The sequence below is a fragment of the Tupaia chinensis genome, unplaced genomic scaffold (assembly GCF_000334495.1).
Source record: "Tupaia chinensis unplaced genomic scaffold, TupChi_1.0 Scaffold000029_1, whole genome shotgun sequence".
Taxonomy (NCBI): domain Eukaryota; kingdom Metazoa; phylum Chordata; class Mammalia; order Scandentia; family Tupaiidae; genus Tupaia; species Tupaia belangeri.
The window spans coordinates 1,135,458-1,156,451 of NW_006159459.1; the positions used below are offsets into that span (position 1 = coordinate 1,135,458).

At 37.8% G+C, this 20,994-nt stretch overlaps 1 protein-coding gene across 1 annotated transcript in view; it reads right to left on the minus strand.

Moving 5' to 3' along the window:
• MLLT3 (MLLT3 super elongation complex subunit) overlaps positions 1–20,994 on the minus strand; it is a 328,009-nt gene that overhangs the window by 8,578 nt on the left and 298,437 nt on the right. Inside the window, exons 8-11 of the mRNA XM_006140331.2 lie at positions 14,593–14,668; positions 12,681–12,810; positions 10,021–10,120; positions 619–690 (exon numbers count right to left, since the gene is read on the minus strand). Of these exons, the coding sequence (XP_006140393.1) occupies positions 619–690; positions 10,021–10,120; positions 12,681–12,810; positions 14,593–14,668 (378 nt within the window). The remainder of the gene's footprint in view (positions 1–618; positions 691–10,020; positions 10,121–12,680; positions 12,811–14,592; positions 14,669–20,994) is intronic.

Genomic DNA, 20,994 nt, shown 5'->3' on the forward strand with positions numbered 1-20,994 from the left:
GGGGGGGGGTCCCTGACAGAGATCCTTATCAAAATTAGCCTTTAGCTTATGAAGAGTTCCCCTAAAAAAGCAGGGGGTAACCTCTGTTTTCATATATTCAGGTTCTTGAGTCTTTGTTAGCCTAAGTACATCATTTGCAATAAAGGCAAATGTAGGCTTTGCGAAGGATTAGCAAGAGGTCTGTCCCAGCCCTGCAAAGTACAGTAGGCTCTGCCCATACCAGGCAACTAACCCCCACCTGATCTTCACGTCAGATTTCAGAGGCATGGTGTACACTTTGGGAAAGCACACTGCACCGGGATACGGTATCTTGCTCACTTGCTCCTGAGATACCTTGACCTGCTACCTCTGCCACAATTCTCTGACCTCCCAATTCCATGTGCTTGAAATCCTTTGGCAATGCAGACATCATGGCGTACGGTGGCATAAGGCCAAGCTTAATAATGAAGGTACCAGCATGATATAGAAAATGAACTTGAGAGCACTGGGATGAAGTACTCATCTTGGGCACTTCTGATAAAGAAAATGAAATGAGAACCAGCACGGAAGACCAAGGGAAACACAAAGAAATAGACTCATCGGCACTGCCACAGTCCTGGTAATGGGCTGGAAACCTACCTTGTCACATTCACCGTTCTTTATTTGCTTATCTGATTTGCTTTGCTTTATTGGACTTTTCACTTCAAGAATCTAGGGATCAAAGAGAACACGGTGTTACATTTTATTTCAAGCATCTCTTAGCTAACCAACTACATAAACAAAGACATTCACTGAAGGAAATGCTGTACAATACCAAGACTTTCCAAATATCGTTTCTCCTAATATTTTCTTTCTTCTCATCTATCTTTCTCTTGGAAAATAAATGACTTGTATCTGAAATGCTGAGTCAAAGCCATAGGACTTAAAAAAAAAAAAAAGTTGATGATAAGGAAATGAATCTAAGCTTCCAAGGCTGCTTCTCTTCGTGACAACACTCTCACACATATGTACAGCAGCTGAGTCACACTGCGATTATAGTCCCCTCTGGCAAGAATGTTTTCCTACTCATTCTGCTGCTTCGGCAAGATGACCAGCGCTCAGTATGCCAGGGATGATAAAAACAAACACTCAAGTGCCCTTTTCAGTACCTGACTTCCAGATTTTAAAAGTTACTCCTATCCACTAAATTGACACAGTCTGGGAAATGAAAATGGGCGGCGACAGCAGTTATACAGGAGTTAGGTTGATCCTAACTCCAACTCAAGAAATAGAACAGGTCTATCACCTGCGTTTCAAGAAATGATGCACTGGGACCAGCAGTTAGCATAATGGCTATGTCGCTAGCCTCCCACGTAGTCGACCGCGGTTCAAGTCCCAGACCCAGTGGCTTAACCTCACCCCAGCCACGTGTGAGTACGTGCCCAAGATCCCAAGAGGAGAATGGAGGAGAAGGGATTGCAGCGTGGCCATCCCCTCGGGGAGGGGGGGGGGTGATTTCTCGCTTTCTGTCTCTATGTCTCTCTCTGTCTGTCTGGTGAGCGCACGTGCCCTATAGCAAAAACCTCTCCAAAAAAAAAAGAAATGATGCATTTAACATGGTGGGGCACCGAGTGTTTTTCCTTCTGTCTGGACTAATCACAGTTTAAGTTAGGAATTATAATTCTGCATGCTGTTCAGAAGGTTTGGTAGGGAGCTATGTTTCTAATTAATAAAAAGGAGGAACAAATTATTTCATAAATGCATTTACTAGGATATTTAATACTGAAAATTATGAGGGAAATATTTTTAAATGTCCCTTGCTTGAAAAGACTGAGAACCACAAAAATGTATTCATTTTGAATTTTTATAAATATATATAGACATAAAAAGCAAAGTAACTTATCTTTTTCATTGTAAGCCATTAGCAAGTGAGTTGTTATAATGAGAGACTAGTATTAAGGAACAGAATGCCAAATAAAGGGTTTATTTATTCTAAGAATTCTCATATTCCTGTTATTCCTCTTTGCTTGAGAAACCGAAAGCCATATGGGAGGCCCAGGTTCAGTTCCTGTGCTGACCTGAATATCCTTGTCTGGTTGTATGAGCCTTTAATCTGACCTAATTAAGAGCTTGGGGTGGGAAAAATGCAACATTTTGAGACCATATCAAAAATAGGTCTGTCTCTCCCCCAACCAATAAAGGAAAAAAAAAAAGATTTTTAAGAATAAGTCTACTTTTAATTTACTGATTGGGCTCAGAAGCAAGCCTAAGTTCAGGTCCCAGCCTTATTATTCAATCTTTTTGTGATTCAAAAAGAAAAAGGAATAAGATAGCACCTAGATTCCCATTGGGCTTTACAATTTTATACTACTACGAACATATTACTCACTGAGAAAAGGATCATGACATTCTGGAAAAAACAAATACTCCTAAAAGTGTGTGTTTTTCCGTAATTGAGAATAATGCATGGTAAGAAGAGTGCTTCTAGCAGTCTTTCCTGACAATCACATTTATTTCTTCCTTTTTTAACATGAAGATAACCAACTGATCAGGCTAACTTAAAATACAATACTTTTAGCAACACAAGGAAATTACTTAACAGTACAGTGAGTCGATCGCTTTAAACATGCTCCACTGTAAAGGAAACCAAACACTCCACTGCTTTCAGAATTTCTTCCTCTCTATTGTTGCTGGGAATGAGACCTCAAGGGAAAAACCAGCATGCGGAGACCTAGGAGTAAGCAGGTCAGTAGGTGGCGCTCCTCACCAACTCAGATACTGAGCTAGGCAATGCACAGACAATTCGCTGAGATTTCAGGCAAGAGGGGGAAAAATACAGTGGCTGCCTGCTTGCCTTGTGCATTAGGAAACTGGATTTTGTTCCCATCATCTCTCGCCCCTCCCACGGCCCCATCCCCCAGTGCACTGCACCCTGGGTTTCAAAGTGACTGAGACGCTCTATTTGTTAGGGAACTTTGCTAGCCACATTTAGAGAGTTCTGCCACCTTCCCTTCAAAGCAGAAAATAGAACATTTGGGCGCGTAAGTCCCACCCCACACATTCCGAAACTGCTACAGCACAGAAGGCCCAAATGCATTGAAATCCTAGTTTCTTTCTTCTGAAGCTGCAGTGGCAGGAACAAAAGCTCCGGGTGTCGGTGACCCGCCTCAAGTTACTGAGTGGCTGCCCAGAGAGGCTCAGTTAATCTTCCTTCTTTGATCTCTCCCAGCTCCAAAATAAACAGCTTTGTCAAAACCTCATTCTGAGAGAGCTGAGCTGTGCTGAAGACAATTGTTTTATTTATGATCATTTCTTATCTTTAGGGAAACGACTCCAGAATATAAAAGTACAACACCTTGTCTTCCACAGGCTTACTGCAAACCAGTTTAACTGGATAGACTCTTTCGTTTCATTCAACATGACTTGTAGGCTGATAGGTGATTTATGATATTCTGAATATTAACTCAGGTCCAGTGGATCACTTCCTTCCTGCAAGTCTCCTTTTCTAACCCTCCCAGTCATACTTTCAGCTAAAAAAAAATCTTGTGTTTTGTTTTTCTTGGAAATTCACATAAGAGAGGTTTAGAAGGAAAACACACACACACACACACACACACACACACACGGTTTAGTATTCTCTATTAAGCTGTACTGAGGGAAAAGAGCCACCCAAAGTTCCTAGATGAACCATTTATATAAAAGTTCATGGAAAAAATTGAATTAAAAGATGAGTGCATTTTGATGTAAAACGTTTGCAATCCATGGATAGCGTTTTCATAACACACACGTTGAATGAACTCTTTGAAGGCCCTCTGGTATATATGGGACTCTCTTAAAAGAAATGTAATCAGTAGCATTTCTCTAATCTGCGGACAGGGCTTGAGAGCTAAACTTTCAAGATTATATTTTTGTACATCTCTCTGTGAGGAATGACAACTCATTTCAGCAGATTCTCTACAGTTCTCTACTGTTAACAATCATTAGGGGCTCCTAACTATACTCGGGTTGATCTCTTGCTTTGATGACATGCGGTGTTGTCTGTTTACTTTTTATCAGTAGTTGGAAAATGTTTGTCTCAATTAGCACTTTCTCTCTGCCCTAGTCCCTGGAAGACTTGAGAAAAGGCAACAGATAATTCAGTTCTGCCTGGTACTTTACAGAAACTTAAGAAATCATTATCAATTTACAGAGAACAGTCAAGGAGTATGGAAGAAGGAACCTCCCTGTCTTCCCATTTGGGTTTAGGGCTTCTCAGTGTATTTCCTTTTATCTATTTCATTTGATATGAAAATTCAGATACTCTCCCTCCCATACACACAGAGACTAAAAACACATTCCAGAGTGAAAGCTAAGTTACTTTTAGATTTTTAAGAATTGTTTCCATCTCAGTCCAACAGCAATGGAAGACTAAGAAATACTAGTCATTTTTTTTAAAAGTCCAGAACATTGACTTAAATGGATAGCACTGCACCTAACCTAATGCAGGTTGACAGATTATAAAATTAGAATTAAAAAGCTTTTCTTGCTCTCTCAGCTCCAAGTCAGGGCTCCAAGGTGGTAAGCACTCCTGGGGGACATATATTTCTTGTTCTAGAGTAGCTTAAAGTGAAAGCACACAGACTTCCTTATTACACTTACAGGTACAGGGAGAAGGTGAGATAGAACTGAGTATGACTGGCAGACTGACGATTCATATGTTTGAAGCTACATTTGTTGAAAAAAATATGCCGAAGAACCAGTGGTATGGTCTTTAATCAAGTTCAATAAAGTTTTACCCTCTTTAAGTAGATGATACTATTTGATTTTGGTTTCATTTTCATAGACAGGTAAAACAGTCTGACAAAGAATCTAAACCCTTTTGGGTTAAGGGCAACTATTATGTTTGAAGAGCAAGATAGGGGCTTGTTGGAAGTGCATTCACTCAGCAAGGCCAGAGAGATGCTGGAGGAGATCAATGAGTGGCACAAAAGCAGACCCTAACGCCCTTAACACCAAGCACTGCCAGCTGCTGCAGTCCGCCAAATAGCCTAATTCTGATACACCATTCACTGGAAGAAGAAACCAGCCCTAAATAGGTTTAAATTGGGTATAAAAATACAGTCAAGGTGCAAATTCTGTTCTTTCTGAGAAGTTTTACTGAAACATAACTTCACAGAAGGATCCCAAGTTATCTAGTTAGCCATCCGATTTTTGTTCTCAATGGATTGGTCAGTAAGTTTATAGTCTTCCTTTTTTTCCTTTCCCCTAAAATGTTTCACTTGTGGTGGAGGGCAACCATGCCAAAGGTAAAGGACAGTTGAGGATGGTTGAAGGAGCAGAGAATGTGGGGAGTCAGGATACGGATTGAAAAGTGACTAACTCCTTGAACACCACATTTGCAACAGATGAGGAGGTTGGGCTTTCTTCTGGATGCAGGAAACCCCTAACTGGTATCATTCCTACTTAGCAATGAAGGATCTGACCTGTAGATAAACTTTACAAATAAGGAATTCTAAATTTTAAGAGATCATTGCTTATGCATCAGTTATAAAATAATATTTTCCAGGTAAAACAAGACCACAGATTCAAGGACCAGTCTATTTAAAATTACAAGACAGGAGAACTAGTGATTTCAGGGAAAAAAGAAAAAAATGAAGATTTTCTACTGATAATTCAGCCTCTAGCCCCCAAACTCGAGTGGTAGGGAGCCCCTCTAGCCTTCTCTATGTCTCTGTCTCTCTGCCTCTCTCTCTCTGTCTTCTCATTGTTTGGTAATTATTCCTTTTAAACATTTTTTTAAGATAAAGAATTCCCTAGGCTTTCAGTTCTTCCTTTATCTCGCTAATAATTCCCCTTTCCCCTACCCCTCCAGGAGAGGCAAGGGGCAGGTCTTCAGAAGACTCCACTATTGCTTCTGAGAACTGGTGATTTCAGGTGTGCTGTACATTTTTTTTTAGTTGTTGTTTTAAATTAAAAAAGAAAAAATAACACTAAATTTTTGGGGTTGTTTTTCTTTTTTTTTTTTTCCTTTCTTTTTATCTCTCCTTTTTCCTATCTCTCTGTTTCCTTCGCTTTTTCTTTTATCTCATCACTCTGCTCCTCAGTCTCCATTCACTGTGTTTTTAGACAGATCTCAAGGAACCATAGCTAAACATCCAAATACTATTAGGGTTAACATATTCCTCAATACCCACTGAATCTGCTGCACAAAGGGATAAAAACAGTACAGCAAAGAGATTCCAGATCACCTCCTCTGCATGCTCCTGAATGCTCAGATTAAACATCAAGAATTTGGAAGAAACACACCAACCATCAGATGACTAGAAATCACCACAGGGTCACAAAAAATATGGGAAAGCAAGAAAATACTTCTCTTACAAGGGAAAAGAATAACTTCTTCTTCCAAAGACAGTTGAATGGAAATATGGAAATATCTGATAAAGAATTTAGAATATTCATAATGACAAAGTTAACAAAGTTGGAAGAGAAGAAAGACAATGAACTGTGGAAGAGGCAGGAGAAAGGAGTTGATGAGTTCCAGAAGGTGAGGAAATTCTTGCAAGATCTAAAGAAGGGAATACATACTCTAAAAAGGAATCAAATGGACCTGTTAGAGATGAAGGCTATAATACAGGAAGTCATAGTCTACCTTTAAAGTATTAAAAACAGACTAGATCATACAGAAAATAAAATCTCAGGTGTAGAAGATAAAATCGCTGGCCTAGAAAAATCCACCACAAAGACTGAGAAAACTTTTCCCCAAAATTAGAATAAAATACGAGAAATACTAGGTACCATCAAACACCCAAACATCTGGATAATTGGTGTCCCAGAAGGTGAAGAGACTTATAAGGGCACGGATAATCTCTTCCATGAAATCCTGCAAGAAAACTTTCCAAGCCTAGAGAGAAACTCAAAGATCCAGTCCCAAGAAATACAAAAGACCCCAGATAGAATCAACCCAAGATCTTCTCCAAGACACATTATAGCCAGATTGATCAAAACCACAGACAAAGACAAGATACAAAGATTGGCAAGAGAAAAACTGCAAGTTACCTACAAAGGATATCCCATCAGGCTAACACCAGACCTCTCATTAGAAACAATGTGAGTGAGGAAATAATGGGAAAATATATTCAAAGTGTTAAGGGAAAAGCAATTTCAACTAAGAATACTGTACCTGGCAAGATTATCCTTCATATAGGAAGAAAAGACAAGAACATTCTCAGATAAACAAAGCCTAAAAGAATTGACCAACACCAGACCAGATCTCCAAGAAGTTCTCAAGGGAGTGCTATACCAGGAAAATTAAATACAGACACACGGAAAAAAAGAGTTCAAAAACGAAGAAAATGGCCAACTTAATCGTAGGGATAAGTCTGGAGTTAAATATTATATCCAGAATATAATCAGGAAGTTCGGACCACAAGAGAAGATAAAGTACATGAGACTGAACTGGTGAAATAGCATTTTATGGCTTTCAACTAAAACATTGCTGATTTTCTTCTAGGCTTTGTTTTCCGGTTTTAAGGATTTTTGTCCTGTCTTGAGCTGTTGATAGGTTCATGTACAGAACAGAATCCTAACCTGTCTCCTGACTTTAAGCAAAGTTCCTTACTATTTCTTTAATTTAGTAAAGCTAAAACTGCTTTTTTTTAAATTACCAGCTGAACTTGCTATTGAAAGTAGTTAGATTATTTAAGAAATTTTGTGATCAAATAAAATGTAGGGGGGGAAGGAATGAAAAATAACTGTAGATAGTGTGGAAGGAGTGTTGAAAATGGCAGAGGGTCAGAAATAGTGGTAAAATAAAATATATGTATGGAAAATTATTGATGATAACATGCATGATTAAGCCACTATGCAGTATATTCTGGATGGGAAATAACGTTTTGTATGCTGTGACAATGCTCAGGGAATGAATGTAAATTAATTAAGAAAAAAATATTTCAAAAAAACCTCATGGAAATACATGTAATAGAAAAACTATGTATGAATTTCAAAAAGTTTTTGTACCAAAATAAATCCATACTTTAATTGTAAAAAATAAATAAATAAAATAAAATAAAATAGGACACCTTATTTGGTTTTTTGAGTTTTTAGTATCTACCTACTCTTAGGACAGAAGCCTAATCTTTTTCCTGGCTTTATGTCTTAAGCAAATTTTTTTTCATTTCTTTTGATTTTGACTCATTAAAGCTAAAACTGCTTATCTTGAAATTAATAATAATAATAATAATGATGATAGGAAACTAAAGACAGTGCAGGAGAACAGTGGCCAATAGAGAGGAGGGAGGGAATGGGGGAGGGGAACAAAACAATTAATGGACACAAAAATGGAAAATTGTCTGCTGATAACAATATGTATGATAATATCTTTGACTGAACCAATATGCAGTGCATTCAAGGTGGCAAAATTCAGTTTGTATGCTGTAAAAATGTACAGTGATTAAATTTTTAAAAATAAGGAGAAAAAATTTTTAAAGGAAAAAATAATAGTACACCTTGAAATATGTAATATTTTAAAGAGGTTTTTTGCCTTAGGACACATGTGTTTGCCAGAGAGAGAGAGAGAGAAAGACAGACAGACAGACAGAGATAGTGAGAGGGAAAGTGAGAAATCACCCTCCAGGGGAGATGGCCACACCACAATCCCCTCTCCATTCTCCTTCTAGGATCTTGGAAACACAGGCACACATCCCTGGCGGTATTCTGAAACCACTGGATTCAGGACTCAAACTATAGATGGCCATGTGGGAGTCCCTTGACATACTGCTGTGCCATCTGCTTGCCCAAAATAGGGTAATTTCACACACACACACATACAGGTTCTTTAATTTTCAAGTTAACTTTTATATGATAATTTGAATTTAGCAATTATTGTAAAGGTCACAGGAAATCTACCCAAATAAAAAGATAAGTATTACTTATAGTAACGAGAGTATTACTTCATTACACAATGAGGTTTTGATAATATTCATAGTTGAAAAGAGTTTATTTTAGGGAGTGATGCAAATATTTCAACCTTAATCATTAATTTAACGAAAGGTCTTCATCACAGCCTTCAGTAAACTCTAGATCTTATCCAATAAAGACATATTCTGAGTTAACTGTCAAATCCATAAGCTTTACTGTAGCTCAATTTATAACTACTGTGACTATTATTTGTTCGGTATTTTATTAATTATTCCTTACAATCCCAAGTGATGACCCTTTTTTTCCTGGATGAGAAAACTGAGTTGGACTATCTGTAATAATAAACTGAGTGTCAAGCAGATGCTACGCACTGCCTCATGCTCTTCACATTTATTATCTGTCATGCTCCCAAGAACCTGCACAGTTGTTCTTAATGTCTTTAATAGAAAAGGAAACTCAGAATCAGAAGTTTTGGAGGTTTTTGTTTTGTTTTGTTTTGTTTTTGTTTTTGTTTTTTAATTGCCAGGGGGCATGTACATTCACCTGAGAAAGACAGAAAAAGAGAGAGAGTGTGAGGCAGAAAGTACCAAATGGGGCATGATAATGCCATAATTCCTTGTCCTCCACTTCTCCCACCTGTCAGGATTTGGAGCACACATGTCACAGGTCTGCCTTGTTTTTCAAACGTCTAGGACTGAGATATAAACCACAGCCAGCCATGTGGCATATGCCTTCTTTAACCACTAGGTTATGGAACTTGCCCAAGAATCAGAAGTTAAAAGTTAATTTCCTACAAGTAAATTACCAGTAATAAAGCAAAGAACTAGGCTTTACACTGGTCCCGAAGGTCATATCCTTTCTAAGTAAGTCACCTACTTGCTGCTGGGGGCTGTAAAATATATAGAAATCAGAAGTAAATAGGCACTATTTTTTGTCATCATCCTTTCCTGCACCTATTTAATTAACTCATTCCATGCAACTTACTCTTCAATACCAAAGAAATTGCTCTGCTCTAACAATATGTCTATCCCCAAAGTTACATATTCCCACTTATTTGGCATCCTGAGAGACTTTATTTCAAATAAGGGGGAAAAAATGAGTGTGCTTTGCAAAAATAATTACGTCTAGTTCTACAGTGTCCTGAAAACTGCAAATTCCATAATTTACCTGGTTGTTGTTGGTTTTTAATAAGGGTGGTGGCGGTTCATGATGTAGGGGTGAAGAAGCAGAACTGCTTTCACTGTCACTGCCATCACTTAAGCTAACTCTGAAAAGAAACAGAGAGAAGTCACATGTATCACTACAAACAGAGGGTTCTTGAATTAACCATGGAAAGCAAGAAATTCATAAGCTAGCCATTGAAAAGTTCATTTTGACTCCCAACTGCTAACATTGTATAGATGCTCACTTTCCGTCTGGGACCATGTTGTCTTACCTGTTTTTCCCCTTATAATGATCTTCTATTTCACAAATGAGTAATTTGAGCCTTAGAGACCAAGACACTCATCGGGTAAAATTGGTGGCTCTCAGATTCAAACCCAAGCAATGTGATCCAAAGCTAATGTCAGCCACTACCCTTTACTGGTTATCAATTACTAATTTATTTCCCTTCTCAGGCTCCACCCCCTATTCTCATTAAGCCTGTCACTTTAGTTTATGCAAAGTCAGCAAAACTAGACAGTTTCTCGATTACTACTTTTATTTTCCTTTCTCCCTACCTTCTGGCTACAAGTGGGAAAAAACCCACAACTATGGTTAGATTATAGACGACAGGAAGGGAAGCAATCACTAAGAATGTGGACAATAGCCCCTACCACTGACAGCTCAGGGGACCATCTGAATGTCACATGTAAAAAGTCTGACATTAGAATCACCACCAGTCGTTTCTATGGTGTCACAATTTAAGACTGCTTCTGGTTCTGAACACTGATAGAACAATTCATTGGAAATATACTACAACACCACAAAGAAACAATGTCTGGGATAACTGTTTTAGAAAAATGCAGTGATAACTTTCAACAATTGAAAATAATAAGAATACCACCATTTCCCCTCTTCTTGTTTCAGAATAAAACTGAATTTTCTTTTCCCCAGAGAAGGAACTATTTCTTTATCCTACTCTGCTGCCTGTATGCCCTCCTTCAGAAGCATCCTTCCATGCTTGCTCCCTTTCTCTGGTTATCTAGCAACTTAATATAATACTCTTCTCAGACACGTAAAATGCTTTAGATATCAGGATAGTTTTTCCTTCGCATTAAATAGGCACTCACATTCTAGCTCTATAATATATTCAGATAGACAAGATACAAGATAGGAAATGAAAAGGATACACCAGGACATCCTCTCGGCAAAAACTAATGGAACTTGTTTTTCTTAACTAAATTACATTAATGAAGTGTTCAGTTGAAGCGCTGCTTTAAAATGCTTCTTGACTGAAGTGGAAGGCTGAGTATTTAAACTGATTAAACAGTTGAGACTTCACAAGTGCCCTGAAGATCAAATGTTACACTGGCGCTGCTGTGCTAACAGCACATATCAAGCAGGAAAAAAGGAAAGTGTCCCCAGTCATGTGTACTTACATTGGACAACTCACGAATGTGTGTCATCTGATCTACATCCACTCAGGGGATGGAGCAGTAAGTGGGTGGGCAAGAGCTAATCTCAGAATATCCAGCTCTTCTAAATAACAATTTGCAAAATTATCTAAATAGGTCATGCATTTTTCATCAGCTAAATGTGAGAGGCAGCCAGTGCCAGGACTGCAGTTGGTATAAATAAGTTTCTTAATTCCAAGTTTCGGTTCATTTTTAGATCTTTTTGCTCTACCAGTTTCTTTCTTGTCAGATAAAAAATTTTTTGTAGGAAACTGTTATAAGGCCAAAGCCATAAGCTTCTTTATTTTCTCCTATTTAAAAGGAATACAGACAAGTGAATTTGGGAGATAATGTGGAAAAAGAGAGGATGAGTATGGTCTTAAGGAAGAGTCCTTGAGACCTGCTATAAAAGAAGGACATTAGCAATTCCTAATGTCACTAAGGAATTGGCAATTAAGGGGCATATGGATATGTTCTGTCCAGTCTTGATTAAGACTATATTCTTTTTAGGAATTTTAGGGCCTTCCACACAGTAATGGATAATGGAAAAAATCAATGCAGAACAAATGTAATTGGATTTTAAGTTTAAGTAGATTCATATTGTTTTTCTATACAAAATACATTGAAGTATGCTTATTTGTTTTCCTCATCATAAAGAAACAAAATCCTCAAGGCATTTTCAAGTTGACTATTAATTATAAGTGACATGAATTACCATCTTATAATGTGGAATTATGTCTCACAGCATTAAAGCTACTTAAGGAACCTAATTGCCAGTATACTTAAAAGGAATTTATTTGCTGGAAAACACACACAGGTGATCCTAGTTTTAATTAGGTCACACACATAATTCACAGGAGCCAATTACGTATTTCTAACTACAAACAACAAACACGTTTCTTGACATTCTAACACTGACTCTAGCAATGGATCTACATGAACTCATCTAATGCAAACCTGCCACTTGTCATATACTTCCAAGACTAATATAGCCTTAAATGTCTTTTTCCCATAAAAGTTTTAAGGGAAAAACCCTCTTCTCTCTGAGAAAAGAGAAAAATAGTTTCCCATTAAGGCAAGTGTAAGTACGTCAAGTGTCCCAGCTTCAAATTAATGTGACCATTTATTACCATTGGTTCCAGTGTTTCATACCTTGGCTGTGATTATAGCTGTAGGTATAGTGAAAAGGTATAACTCCACTGCAGGGAGCATCTTTCCTTCCAAGCCACTCACCTGCGACTTCGGCTGCCTCCTCTATTTACAGGTCTCTCCATTTCAGAGTCATTGTCGTTATCCTCTGCCTCATCTGATTCCTCCTCATTGTCATCAGAATGTAGATCTTTCATTATAGACCTTAAAGGACCTGAGCAATGACAGTGAACCACAAGCAATCAAACATACTACTTCAAAGACATTCAGCCATCTGAGACCAAGGGAATGCTTAACAGCACTGAATATTGGTTAAAAATCATCATCATCATCATATGTATTTATACAATTTACAAGATAAATTTGGTACAGTTTCAGGAGTGCAACCTCTACTAAAATCTGATTGTTTTCATAATAGATTCCCCAAAGTATTCAATAAAAAAAAAAAATCTATTTCCTAGGAATTTTTTTCTGTGTATTTTTTTCTTTAACAGAAATTATACCTAAAAAGAAACTGAAAGATCTATTAGTAAATTGAATGTTTTGTTAGGTTAATCCCTGTATTGAAAAGTTGAGATTAATAAATCACTGTGGTTGTAACTTGTTCTTGGCAATGCTGCCTTTGTGTGGTAGTTTTTGATCTATTAAGGTTTAGCTGTTCCTTTTATTTTAAGGTCAATTTCAGGTCAAGCAAGCATTTCAGTCAAGTTCAGATTATAAAGTATTTCAATTCCATGGTGTAATGTCCTATCTCTGATCTTCATATTGATCTTGGACACAAGGTCTTGTTGCAACAATTTTATGCAGCCAATTTTTATTTTACTTTTTAAGAAATTCCTGGCAAAACACCAGCATGTATTAACATAAATAAGATCATGTAATAAATTAGGTGCCCAGAAAATTTAAGACAGTATCTGGTATTCAATGGTAGGGGGAAAAAAATTCAAGCTGTAATTAATTTTATTCTAAGACAGGACATAACTGAAAACTCTCTCTCATTAGTTATTATTGCTTTTACTATCTTCATTTTACTGTCCTGTGATGAAAATAGAATATGTTTTATTTTAGTATAAGAAAGTGTAAAGACAATCAAGAAAGTGAGAGAGGCACTTTCATTCTGAATTAGGCAATTCCTAAAGTCTAATCAATGACAGCAATATTTTGAGTTATCACTAATTCAGCTCTAAAATAAGTATTGGTTCCCTTCAATCTCACACTGCAAAAACACCTACATTTCTCTGCTTTTGTGGTGGGCTTATTTCTTTGGAAGGCAGTGGAATAAGATCTCTGAATAGGCAAAATGACCACTGTCTTTTATTTTTTTCCTGAAAGCTTAGCCTTAGTCCAAATACACACAACAATTTAATCCTTTTCAAACATACAAGGCCATCAGGAATTTAGAGAGATCAGTGAAAGAAGTGATGTCCAATATAAAGCTAAATAATATTTATTCTTTGATACTAATTCATTTTACATATGAAAAAACTGCCTACACACACAAAAAAAGTATAATTAATTAAATTTCCAGCTTTAATTTCTCTATTCTGAGTTTGAACTAAAACTTAATTGTGAAAAGAGGAAAAAATATATTTAAAAGTTGGCAAATTAACATTTGTCAAAAAAGGTTTATAATCTATGGAAAAACAAATGAACACTGTCTAGAAGGAAAAGTAAAAACCTATTTCTTTATGTCAAAGCCTCTCAAGTTCAGTTTTTGCTATTGTATTTCCTTTGGGAACTCCCTGGAATGGATTATGTCTATAATCCTTTTGTAAAATGGGCCTCTGATGGCAAGGACTGGCAAAAGGGGAATTCTAGAGTCTAGCCTCATACATCAGAACAATACTCAAGTGCATTCCTAAGGGAAATAAATACAACTACATAAAAGCCAGGTTATCATTCGAATAATAAAACAGTAGAAGATAAGTCATAAATCAACTCATTAAAATGCTTTATGAGAAAAGTGTCTCATAGTTTTCCTGGGAAATGTTAATACCTTGCTGCCTGGTCTGGGATGGTGTGAAGCTGGAGCTGGAGCTGGAGCTGGAGCTGGCAGGACTGGGTTGTTCAGACTTTAAAAAAGAAGAGAAAGACCTCATCAATAATTTTATGGGACACTACATATCTAAAATTGAAACAATATTGTTGCTCAAAGCATCTGCTGCAAAAAGTCTGACACTGCACCAAAATAAAAAATAAAATGACTACAGATTTGATGTCAAAATACTAACACAGGATAGTCATGGTGTCCTTTTTGTTTTGTCCATCTTGTTTTTATTAAATGCAGAAACAAGCATGCAGACTCAAGGATGAAGAGAAAATGCCCATGTGCAATGTGAAGGAAGAGCCTGGCTTTGATTTCACTCCTGTTTACTAACTGTATGGATCTCTTTCTAAAGATACCTTGATTACCCTTTCTGCGATGTTTGATTGACTCAGCTGGTTAAAACACAGTGGTAATGAGCTCAAGGTCATTAGTTCAATCACATTATGAGCCACTTAATTTCACTCTGGTCCAAGGCCATGACCCAAACCTAACCTCAGTCATCTACTGTTCACAACTGGAGGCCAGTGTTCACAAGGAGATTCAACCAAGTCCCACAAATAAGTCAGGCAAAAATGTTGCCACTCTTTTTTCTTAAATACTCTTTAATTCCACAGCCTATTGATGGCAGAGGAAGATCATCATACATATATGCCAATCTCTTATTGTCAATCAATTCTTTTCATTCTTTAACACCCAGGACACGTTCCACATCCTCTTTGACCCACCCAACTCAATACTCTTCCTTCTACAAACTCATTGAAAATGTACTACTTGGATCATCTGTTTGGTTATTAAACATGCTGCAGCATTGTGCTGCCTCTGATGTGTCTTCTCTCCCCAGGAAGACCTCAGACAGGCAGCACTTGAAAAAGTGGGGGTCTGTCTTATACTTCTTGTTATTCCCTTATACGTAGCAGGGTGCATTGCATACAACAGGTGTTCTATGTCTGGGACTAGAGAGCACAGTAGGGTCTTTGTTCCACTATCTGCCACAGTTTTCATGAGACTTTGTAACAAGTAAAGATAGGTGCAGCAGATACATGGGTAGACATGTGCAAATAAACTAATCATACTACCAACACACCAAGAAACTGACCGTATCACCAACACATTTGAATTTTACATATTAAGATAAATTTATTGGGCTAGCCTCACAGCACAGCATTTAAGTGCTGTGCATAGATGGCCACAACCTCCATGGATAGCTGGGGTTTGAATCCCAGCTCTAGTGGCTTGAAAAACATGCCAGGTACATGTCAGTGAATGCTCAGTATCCTAATGGGATGGAGGAAATGGGATTGTGGTATGACTAGGTCCTAATGAGGGAGCATATTCTCTCTCCCACTGTTGAGCCCACATGCCCCAAAAGTAATTTTAAAAAAGAAAGAAAAAAGGACTCATTTATTTAACAAAAAATAATGTTGATAAATTTACTATTACTATCTCATTTCTCATGTGTTCATAGTTATTTGAGAAATATTTGAGGTGTTCTTATGGATAGGACACATCACTTTATTGACTCAATATGTAACCAGTTGAAGGACGCACTAAGAGTACAATCAGAAGCCACTAAATGAGGATGAGACTCCCAATTCAGTTTATACTGCAGTCTCTTACCACTGATTTTTCACCTTCCCAGCACTGAATTCCCACCCCCTTTTCCTTAAGCAGTACCAAACTCCACTGACTCAGACACAAGGAAGCACTTTCAGGCATTTGTACTGCACACTTCACATCCTCGGGCTGGATGAGAAAACAGGTGTCAGCAATCTACCACTCATTCTGTAGGAAAAGAGCCAGACAGGACCTCTAATGAGCAGCAGGCGGCCCACCAACCCTTCACCACTGCAAGATTTACTTCCGAATTGTAGTACAATGTCCTACACAATGCTGTTTGCTGCCCACAAAGAAGAGCTGGTTTACAAGTACAAATGCCTGTGTGAGGTACTCTTCATTTTTGTTGAGTGGCTCTTCCACTGTTGAGCCCCAGTGGCGAGTTATACAACTGGAATGACATTCATTTAGCATTTATATGCAGTGCCCAGCTGTAAAACGTTTCTCCCTGGTCTGCAGGCTATGCCTTTTCCTCTCCAAGTTGCTCTTTTCAGCCATCAAAAGTACCTGCAAACAGTATTATTCTGATAGCTCTGGAAACCATTTGGGAGCCAAAAGAAAGGTTTCTGAATAGTGAGCAGAGAGAGCTCTAATTTCCCTTCCTGCCTGACCAGCACACATTGCACTGGAATTCATTCTGCCAGAGCTATTTGCTGAGAGTGGCATAACTAGGATAACTAAGGAGCATGGAAGCCATCTCTTCAACTACCCCACACTAAACTTGACTCATATGTCTCAAGCACCATGTCAATGCAAGAACTAAACCCAGAGGTTGTCTTCTTTTAGTTTCTAACCCTTAAGCGAGGTTAATAATTTCACGGTTGCTAGCTATCAGAAAACTGACAAATAGTGAAGACAGTAAAGCACAATATAGCACAAAAATAGTAAATAGTGCAATGAAAGAGAGGCTTTTTATTCAACATCTATGAAGAATGCCTGCCATTGCCACAAAGCATTTGAAAACACTTATAATAGAGGACAGATGAATTCTATAAGAACATTAAAATGAAAAATTTAAGGTAAAAGAGCTGGACAAAAGAAGAATAAAGTGTTGAATGATGGGCAGCAATATCCTGGACATTTTGGGTAGTCAGGATAAGGATTTGTGGAATTTTCAAGGTAAAGGATCCGTTGTAACAATGTAAGGCAGTGAGTTTTCCCACTTTCAGAGGCATTAGAATCACCTGAGGTCTTATAAAAACAGACTGCTACTCCAACTTAGAGTTCCTGGTTCAGTAGGTTGAGAGGGATAGGGGAAAAAGAACCTGGCATTCATACAAGATCCCAGTAATGCTAATGTTGTAGGCCAAGGCAAACCACATATTTGAGAACTACCAATAGAGGACCCAGAGGTTAAACATGGACCTTCATCAGCACATAGGGCAAGGTCTGCAGATGCAGAGACTCTAATAGGTTTAGCATGGAGACCCAGGAATGTTCATAAAAACCTCAACCAATGACATGAGTGAAAACTCTGGGCTGAGACTATGGATTCTACAATAGGTTAGTCACTTATTTTATTTATTTTTAGTAGATACAAAAACAACAAAAGTTTTCAATTTGAAGAAGCATGGTAGTATACATCCTAAGAAAAATGACAAACATACCTGCTAGAGACTGTATTCACTCACACTCTTCAAAGTGTTTTGTAAAAGTGCACCCTGACAGAATAGTTACCACTCACTAAAACCATTAATGGGGAGCCAGCAAATGGAGCAGCGGTTATGTCGCTGGACTCCCACATGGTAGAACACAGTTTGAGTCCTGGACCTGGCTGCTTCAAACTGGGCATGTGTGCATGGTGTGTCTAGGATCCTAGGAAGAGAATGGAAGAGAAGGGATTGAGACTTGGTGACACACACACACACCACCACCACCACCCCCGAAAGGGGTGATTTCTTCTTGTCTCCCTGTCTCTCTCTCTCTCTTTCTCTCTCTCTCTCTCTGTATCTTCAGAAAGCACATATTGCTGTAGCAAAAATCTCTCTTAAAAAAAAAATTATGGGGACCAGCAGATGGTGTAATGGTTACATCACTGGACTAACACATAGTCGACCGCAGTTTGAGTTTCAGACTCAGTAGCTTAAAGCTGATCTGGGTGCATGTGTATTCATGTCCAAAGTCCCAAGAGGAGGCTGGAGGAGAAGGGATTGCAGTGTGGCTATTCTCCCTGGAGGGTGATTTCTTGCTTTCTGTCTCTGTCTCTCTGGCCAGTACACACACCCTATAGCAAAAATATAAATAAATAAATAATGTTTATGAAGTACATTTATGAAGTACAGGCATGTATAGTTGTGGTAAGTTTAAGGTCCAGCCACAACAACCATACATACCTGTACTTCATAAATTACATTCTAAAAAAATTTTAATATGATTCACTAAAAGTGAGCAACAGTTCTGTTTGTTGGACTTAGGCCAATAGTCAGTGTATTCTGGATGGGAAGATTCGTTTTGTTTGCTGTAATGATATGCAGTGAATGAATGTAAAATAAATAAATGAACATTTTTTTAAAAATCAGATTTACTTTCTGAAAACAGAAGTTAAAATTATTATATAAACTACAGAAGTTTATTCACTTTTCTAAAACAATTCACTGTAAACAAGACTGGATTAAGATTTTTGTAAGTCTTAAGAGTTAAGAAGATACAGTATCCTTCTTTCCTCACCCCATCCCCTCAAGAGACATTAAAATATATTCACCTGCACAAGTGTGAGTGCTAAATGAAAAATTAAGAGCCAGAAATCCAATGAGATTCTAATTTTTTTCCTTGCTAATTTTTTAAAAATTTATTTACTTCCTTCTTTTGAAAGAAAGACAGACAGACAGATGGGTATTTTCATATCAGGATCCCCCTCAAACCCTACAGTCCTTCAGGATTGAGGAGCATCCAGTGTGTTCAGGTAGACCCAGGATAAGAACCTGGAGACTTCCCATATGGCTTCCAGTATTGCTCAGCAACACCCCTACTACCTGCACTATTGCAGCTGGGACGCTTACTATTTGACACTTGTGTTTGGAATAACAAAGTTCTCCCTACTAAAAAAATGTTTTGCTTCTTCTAGCTGATGCCATAGCCACATGCTTAGCTGATCTAGGACAGTCAAACACAGGTCAGGAAGTTTCTTTAGTTGGTATACACCACAGGCTTAAAAGTATAGGCTTAGAAATCTCAATTCCATTGCTTGCTAGTATGCTTCTGGGAAGATCTCTTAAGTATTGATTTCCTCATGGAATGAGGAAATCACTGGACCTCATGTAGAAGTGATTTTGTTAAATAGATAAAGGAAAAAAAAAAAAAAAGAAAACCTTAGCCCACTGCTGTTATAGTAGCTAATTTGGTTGCTACTACTATGTACAATACATCACCAACTCCTCTTTGCCTAAAAGGAGATATAGCTTTACTACCAAAACAATGGGGCTAACCAAGATTTGCAATGCAATCTTTAATTTTAAATAGCTATGCAAAATCACTTTGTTATGGATTTTCTACAGAGGATTACTTTTGTTCAAGGCAAGTACAAAAAAACCACATGTTTACAACTCCTAGAAGTTAAGTGTTTCAAAAGAGAACACCTGTCAAGGTAGATCACGAGAGAGCTTGCAAAACCTGGCATTGTTCCTAACACTAGAGCAGGCTTTTTCCTTGGGTAACAGAGGTCAGAAGTTCTGTCCTGTCTAATGAGCAAGTATATTTATGAATAGAATTTAAATGATTTGATCTTAAAAACCATCAAAATAAAGAAAATGGCCAAGGGAATGATCTATACTTGCCTTCAGGGAGAAGGGAAAGTGTATAGTCTAAGTAGTTAAACAAATTATTTCAGACACATTGCTATATTTTTTTTTTTTGAGAGATTTTCACTGTAGGGCGCGTGCGCTAGCCAGACAGACAGAGAGAGAGAGACATAGAGACAGAAAGCGAGAAATCACCCCCCAGGGGGGATGGTCACGCCGCAATCCCTTCTCCTCCATTCTCCTCTCGGGATCTTGGGCACGCACGCACACGCGCCCGGCGTGAGTTTTAAGCCACCGGGTCCGGGACGCGAACCGCGGTCGACTACGTGGGAGTCCAGCGACATAGCCATTACGCTAACTGCTGGTTCCCCACATTGCTATATTTTTCACAAAATTTCTTCCTCATCTAGAAAAAGAAAACCTATAGCCTGCAGTTAAGGATGATCTTTTCTTTTCTTTGCACAGATATCCAGAAAGACTATGTCATGAATGAGTGCCAGTCAAAGAAGACACAAATGGAATACACCTTATTTTCTTCCCTATTAAATTTTCATCATGACTAACTGAAGTATGAGATTCTTGTCACTTTAGTCCTTCTTTCATTAGAAAATAATAAACATACTACATGTTATGTAGCTTTTTACTTTCACTTTTGCTTAACATAAGAAATCACTTAAAAGAATACCTCATTTAGTTTCTCCTCTAGAAGAAACTGAAAATCCACTCAATTTTCAAATACACACTTAATTTTAAAGAAAAATGACATAACATCTATGCTAAACAATTGTGGAAATGTTCTCTATTATATGAGTAAATCTATTTCACTGATTACCATTAATAGGTATTGTATTGAGAAAATTATGTCAATAAGAATGCCCAAGTTAAGCAAAGAAGTATGTATTGAAAACACATACCTGGGACCAGCAGTTAGCATAATGGCTATGCTGCTGCACTCCCATATAGACGACTGTGGTTCTAGTCACAGAACCAGTGGCTTTAA